Source organism: Solenopsis invicta, chromosome 3 (assembly GCF_016802725.1).
Source record: "Solenopsis invicta isolate M01_SB chromosome 3, UNIL_Sinv_3.0, whole genome shotgun sequence".
Lineage (NCBI taxonomy): Eukaryota > Metazoa > Arthropoda > Insecta > Hymenoptera > Formicidae > Solenopsis > Solenopsis invicta.
In genome coordinates this window covers 26503369-26510997 of record NC_052666.1, presented here as the reverse complement: position 1 = coordinate 26510997, position 7629 = coordinate 26503369, and the positions used below count along the sequence as shown (strand labels likewise).

The window sequence follows — 7629 nt, the reverse complement described above, 5'->3', positions numbered from 1 at the left end:
GTCTTTTTAGAATTATAAACATAGAACTATATAAAGAGAAGCACACTGCGCAATGGACGATACATGTTACTTGGAAATTTTAGTTGCTCGGCGAGGAGATGTACAACAGCCACGATAGAAGCTATCGCACGCGCGGTAGTGAACGATCGAGCAGGTCGGCTAGCCCGGACGCGTCGCGAGTCGACAATCTCGGTTACGAAGACAGTTTGGACGTAGCTTTCGAGCATAACAACAAATTACGAGATAAGATTCAGCAGCGCATGAGGGAGAGCGAGAATCTGATAGCCAGCACGTTCGGTCAGAAGATTAGCGACAACGATCATCCTGACGATGACAAGCGGGACAGCGTTGGAAACTCGTACTCCTCTAGTATTCACGAGCACGAACAGCTGTCCACGTCGAATAGGGAGCGGGAGACCTCGCCGGAGCATAAGAACAAGATGAACTCGACTCTAGGCGGTCTGCACAAGGCGCTATCCAACTTGTTGCACAGTAACGGCAAGCATGATCATAAGTAAGTATCTCGATACTCAAATTTATACATTATATCTGTACTGTAAATATTTTCATTGTGACCGTATATAGCTAATAGTTTTGAGAAAACAAATTAATATTCTATCAACGAGATAAAAGTATTATAATAATGAGCTTTTCCCAGTTGGTTACGGATAGGTTCAATAAGTTTGATAAGTTTCTCGCGGAAGACGAGGGTTGTTCAAATTCATAAGTACTTCATGAATAAACTCGCAAAATTTTCTTGGCCAGCTATTGTTTGCGGACTTAGTGATATAAGAATCCTGTTTTTCCGTTAAGTATAGATTGTCCTAATATATTTACAAGAAACTAATCTTATTATTCTATTTTTATGATGCTATATAGACGCTAGTATTTTAATACATTACTCTCAAGTTCCATTTTGAGCAGAAAAAGACAAATTCGAGAAATAGAATGCACATATGACAGAATGCCGCAAAAGGTGACTAAAAATATTTTGCAGGTCGAGATTCGCGTATCAAAGCACATTTTTCAGTTTTACATCAACACCTGTTGATCGCTCGTTTATCTGCCTGTGCGTTTATACATTTTGTCTTCGCCCGATTTTTCGATTGTGCTAAACTAAATGTAGCGTATGATTGGCGCATACGAAAGAACACGATCGCGTTTTTCCTCCTTTGAAAAAATAATTCCTGTGACCCGAATCCCCATTATCATCGAGTGATTGTCTTCCCGTGGGAACCAAAATCGAGCTCCGTCGAATACGATGTTACATAAAACACGTGCCGTAATAGAATCTCGTAATATCGCAGCAAACGTTATAGTTTCTATCTTCTCCACTCGAGTTGGAATTATTCGAGCGTGTCGATGGTCGATTTCCACTAAAGATGGTCGAGAGACCAACGTCGAACGGTGCCCATTCGTTCGCGTTGCGTATTGATCCACTTTCGTCACTCCACCCTGTACGCGATGAACGATCTCTCCCACAACAGCACTGGCGTGTAACGCCTTGCGATACATGGAATTTAATATATAGCATGTAGCAAAGGGAACATCTACCATGCCGCATGTTCATTATCCTGCTAATTTATTTATTAACAAACATGTTTTCCCAGGAATTTTGTTTGAAAAGAGAGAATATTTAAAAAGAGAATGTTTAAGTGCGCCTTTCCTATAGCTTCCGGAAATGAAACGAAGGGATGAATTTCACAAGAATATGTATTGATTAATTTAGATTCCACAACTTTTATTGACTCTATGTCTACAAAAGAAATTTACTAAGACTAAAAAATTAAAGAATAATATTTATTATGCGTTTCATGTATTAAATTCCAGAAATAAATTGAAGAAAATTATTATTTTTACAATAATATCCATTAATTTAAATTTTATAATTTTGATTAATTTTATTTCTAAAAAAGAAATTTGTTAGAGTTAAAGGATTAAAGACTGATACTTATTATGCACTTCATGAGATTTATTTTTTATACTTTGTTATTGATTACAGCATTATTTGTTTCATGTAATTTACGTGAGTTATAAATAATTTTATATGATATATTATCGTAAAATAATAGCGTAAAATTTTCTGTTTGTTTGATTTATTCCTTGCGGTGATTGCCCGAATTACAATGTCCATTATTAAATGTAATTACTCTATTAAACCCTTTACAAAAATATTCTTTACATTCATATTTTATTCATCGATATACTGTTGGCTGAAAAATACTATTGAAAAATAATCCCTCGCTTATTTCCTTTATCGTTATTAACACAATTAAAACTTGTATAACAAGCCATCAAGAATGCACAGTAGCTTTTAATAGATGATTACAGTCATCTACGTGACCATATTTTCTATGCAATTAGCCACACGATCGCACGTGAGTTTAATAATAAATCCCGCTATCGTTTGTCGATGTATGAACAATCTCATTCGTTAATAAAGCTGTTATAAACCAATTTCATTTCCACAGCGGTTCTGCTCCGATGAAGCTGTTGGCGGAATTGGCCTGCGCCCGAGCTCCAACCTCCACATCACCGGAGGATACCACGAACAGCGGCAGGAATCACCAATCGGTGAAGATGGTCGCGGCGGCGGTTGCGGCGGCAGCTGCAGCTGCGGCGGCAGCGGCGGCGGTAGCAGGCAAAGACATCCCGATCTCCCCGAAGAGGTCGACGAAGGACACGGCGGTAACGCCAAAGAATTCACCGGCGAAGAAGACGAGAAACCCCATTAAGGAGCTGTTCGAGCGCAAAAAGGAGATAAATGATAGAAAGGAGCAGGAACGCTCAAAGACCGCGCTCATTGAATTGAACGTGCAGAAGCAGCGCAAGTCGAAGAAGAACAAGAAGCAGCAGCAGCAGTTCCCACTGATTCGTAAAAGCGAGCACTATGGCGGTTTAATGGAGAAGAAGAAACGCCGTGACTTTCTTGACCGGAAAGGGGAGTCGGAGAGGATAAAGGATGTGTACGAGTTTGACGAAGAGGAGAGCCAAATAGCGCCCGCTTTAGGTAGCGTGATGTCCTATAGGTGCCAAGTCGACAAGAATTACGAGACCAATTGGAAAATGAAAAATATTGACGAGGACTTGGATGCCGTCTTGGAAAACGGCAAGACGAATTATGCAGATTCCAAATTGGACGTTATAATCAACCGTAAATTCCAAGACTTAGAGAAATTTGCACCAAAGACAAAGGGCGCCCTGAAGTTGTTCCAAAGCGAGGAGCAGCAGCAACAACGGGTTGCTGAGTCGATTACCGGACCAATGGACGAATTTGTGGAAAGAAAGCAACAACGCGTGAAACGATCCATGGAGCAGAGCATCAAGCAATCTAGCAAAATCAAAAGGCGTGGTAAAAGTTCGAAGAAACGAGTAAGAAATGCGTGGTACGAGAACGACAGCTCGGACGAATTCAGAACGGCCGCAAAGACGGAAGACGTCGGCGTCGGCATTTCAAAGAGTCAACGTTCGTGCTCGAAGGGCAAACAGAACCTCTTTGCAGAGTTGTCGACATCGTCTGAGAGTGAATACGAGCGGAACGACGTTGATTACATGATCGCGAACGAGCAACGCTCGTTGAAATCAAAGAAAAATTTGAAGAAGACGCTCGACGTGGACATCGAAGAGACGGATGATCGATGCGTAATCAACGAACCCGAATTCGATAATGAAGATCAAAATGATTGGGATCGAGTGATACGGGAAGACGCTATAAAGATCAATCACGATGCAAAATCAGAATCGGAAATGTCGGATCATTCATTGGTAATAGACGAGAGGAAGACTGACGAAATGAGGAACAGCGATGACGACGCGGATAATCAATACGAGAGGACGTTTGAGTTGGACGATTTGTATAGGGAAGACAGCTCGGACACGGAGACGGATACCGAGGAGAACGAAGAGCCGACATCCGAGGAAACGAAGAACAGAACTGGCACGCAGGTGCTAGGTGAAACTGAAACTCTGCAGGCAAAACTCACTTCTACGAAAGACGATTGTGCAACAGAGAGTGAATTGATTTCCTTGGAAGAAGCTTTGGATTTCCTGGATCGACATGAGAATTTCGAACCGAAAGTTGAGAATGCTTTACATGCAAAGAACAATATTATCAATGGTACTATAGACGAAGCTTCTAATGATGAAATTAATGAGGAAGTAGATAGTAAACATCTGAGCCCAGCAGAGATGCAAGATGAGAAAGAGGAACTAGACGACGATATTCCGGCTTTACCCGAGAAATTATCCAGCAATGAGAAACCGCAGAAGGAATCTGATCACAATCTCCCTCTTCATGTATTTCTCAGTAGAAAGGTGCAAGAATCGAAAAAGAGGAAGCAGCAACAATTAGATAAATTACGAGAGGAGCAAGAGAGGATACTCATGGACTTTCAGCCAACCAGAAGACAAAGAAAGTGCGCGATAGGTAAGCAAGGTTTGCTAGCGGAAATAAGCAGCTCAGACGAGGAATCGTACGTGAGAGATAACAACAGGAAAGGTAACGATGACAAGTCGCGGAAGAAGAGGGAATCGAAAGAAAAAAGAAAAGAAAGATACCTTGAGAAGAAGCACGAGCAAATGATTGCCAAAGAGCAGAAAGCGATTGAAGAAGAAATTCTGCGAGAGGTCGGCAAAAGAAAAGAAATTCTCTCACAAAGCATGGACGATGTCTCATTGAATACTGATACTGTGGAAGTTTCCGGACAGACTCAAAAGAAGAAACATCAGACGAAAGAGAAGCACAAAAAAAGCAACGATGAGAGCATTAAGGAGAACGCAGTGTACATTGGTCAGTCTTCTATCGACAGCTCAGAGGATAATCATAACAATTCAGATCATATTTTCTTCGTAGAGGATAACACGAAGAATAACGGTCACTCACCAAGTTCATTAAGACGAAAGAAATCGCCTTCAAAATCGCCATCGAAGTCAAAGAAAATTTCCAAACCTGAGAATGGAAAGATCCCAACGAGTAAAAAAAGTAAAGAGTCCACCGTGGAGAAATCCAAGAAAACGTCGGCAAACAACAAGGATTCCAAGGAGCGTAGATCGTCCAGTGGAAAGCGCGACTCTGACGACGAAGAACTAAAGACTACCAAGTCATGGAACAAAGTCGAGGAAGGCGTCGGGGTTGCAATCGGTCGTCGAAAGCGCACCGCCGCTCTGCAGTTATACTATTGGTCCAGTTCGAGCGACGAAGAGGAGGCACCAGAGCCGATTCCGGCGCCCGAGGAGGAGGAGGATGATCGACAAGAGCAGCATGGATGGATAGTAGGCGATTCCCACAAGCGGATGATAACGATGCTGGCAATGGAGAAGCAGTTGAAGGAGAAACGTCGCAGGAGCGAGGATGAGTTCGAGCCTGGCAAGACGAAGAGTAAAAAGCATCGGAACAGCAGCACCTCTTGATACGTGTTTCACGATTAAAACCCGATCAAATCCGCGCGAGATAGACGTGATGCAAGATAAATGAATGACTACGTCATCCCGTTGTTCTAGGAACATAAATTATGAAGACGAGAAAAAGTGGAGGTCGCAAGGATCTCCATATTTCTTTTTAATAAGAATTGTATTATGTTCTTCCACAATGATTACTCGTGGCAGATCTGTCTAGGTAGATAGAAACAGTGGACAAGTGCGATTTATGATCAGAAGAGTATTTGTTGTGCTCGATCTTTTTTCTTTTTCTTTTTCTTCTTTTTGTTAGCAAATGTTAAGCGAGTGAAAATGATTGGAGTAAGCGTGAGGAAGAAAAGAAGAAGATATAAAATGTACATAGTTGCTTGACGTTAGAGATTAGGATTAGAAGAGCATCCTCCCCCGTTGCAATCTAAAAATTATGCATGTATAAATATAAATTGAGCTCTTATAAATACCGGAAAATATAGACTGAACGTGAAAAGTAGCTGAAAGTGGAAAGAGCACTCTTAGACAATACTAGGACATTTGTAACGTTTAGTTGTACGTAGGGAAGTCTACATGAGAAACGGGTGAGAGGTGAAGAAAAAACGGGAGGAGTCAGTCATACAACCGCTTATTTAGGGAAGGACAACGTAAAACCGGGTCCAATCGAGTTTAGCGCTTCTACCAGCTTTTTTCGTGATTCGTAAAACATATTTCTTCGTATTCTTGCATATTCTTACATGTTCGTACGTATTCTTACATATCGCAATCAATGAAGCAAGAAAAAAAATGAAACTTCTCGGGTACAACCTTCAAAGACGAAAATACTCCATTCGAGGAGTGCTCGCGAACAGAAGAGGCGAATCTTTCTTGACCTTTTGCACATTATTTTTACGGATTTTCTAGATCTCAAGCTTGCGTGCGCGGCCGACCGTGAATTCCACGCGCGTATCCGCGGAGAAACAAATGCTTTATTAACGTATGAAACGCGAACATTACTTTTTTTCTCCTTTCGTACTCGCCTCGTGCACATAGGATTAAGTATGTAGATTTTCATATATTATGAGAAAATGTTATATATGTTATAAGCAAGTGACAAAAAAAACGGTTATAGACTTTTAAATGTAAATGTACTGCCATAATCATATATGTATATATATATATATATCATAATATATATTATATATAATTATATATGTACAATATGATATACATGTATATAATATATATAATTATATAATATGTATATATATAATTATATATTATATATGTTTATATATATACATACATATATATACATATATAAAATACGAAAGCCTATGCGAATAGTAATTAATATTATTTCTGTAAAGATTTAAAAAAAGAAATCTCTAGCACAAAACTAGGCGACGACCCAATGTACATAGAGCATATTTTCAATGCGTCTGGAAAAGTATGTTTTGTAATATAAGGATTGCAAAGAAAAATAAAATTATTCGACAATTCAGTCTTTCTATTTAAATAAGAACTAGAAGATATATTTAAATTTTAAATAATACAGGATTTCTATTATAGAAATATTTTAATTCAAATTTGACACAATTCTCAAAACATTCAAACTGAATCGCCACACAGAAATGTCCCTACATTACCATTCGTGTTCAGTATCGCCAATCATTTGGATTTTAGGATAAAATCCCAGAAATGAAAGTTAGGGAATAACGTGGTGACCAATTGGCTTTCTGGATTTTCGAAAGTGCGGATGCGCTCACATGGGATTCGAAATGGCGGAACATTCGTGATTGGTAGCGACTTCATTCCGCCGATTCCGCTCCCTTAAGGTGTATTTTTTCATGTTCCATTGAGCGGAATTTGCGGAATGCGCAATTAGTTCTGATCAATCGTAAGAGCCTTCCCGTGGATCACTTATATGAGATCTGCCGAAATAATGTTTGTCATTGGCTTGCATTGCGCATTTACAAGTTCCGCTTCATGGGACATAGGAAACAAACTGATGATTGGAAATTACAAACACATACCCTATAACACAATATTATTTAATATTAAATAATATTCCTGAAATATTAGATTTAATATTAAAAAATATTATATTCTCGAAATATTATTTTAATATTATTTTAATTTTTAATAATATTTGTTTAATATTCTAAGAATATTATTGTAACTCTTATAGGGTACAGGAATCGACTGTGTATGTGATTTTGATTTATATTTTCGCTCTTTTGT

The 7629-nt window shown here is 39.2% G+C and overlaps 1 protein-coding gene across 1 annotated transcript in view; it reads left to right on the top strand.

The window, feature by feature from the left end:
* LOC105207913 (titin homolog) overlaps positions 1-6508 on the top strand; it is a 46987-nt gene extending 40479 nt beyond the window's left edge. The window contains exons 8-9 of the mRNA XM_026133145.2: positions 84-514; positions 2472-6508. Of these exons, the coding sequence (XP_025988930.2) occupies positions 84-514; positions 2472-5409 (3369 nt within the window). The 3' untranslated portion in view covers positions 5410-6508. The remainder of the gene's footprint in view (positions 1-83; positions 515-2471) is intronic.
* Positions 6509-7629: the final 1121 nt, after the last annotated feature.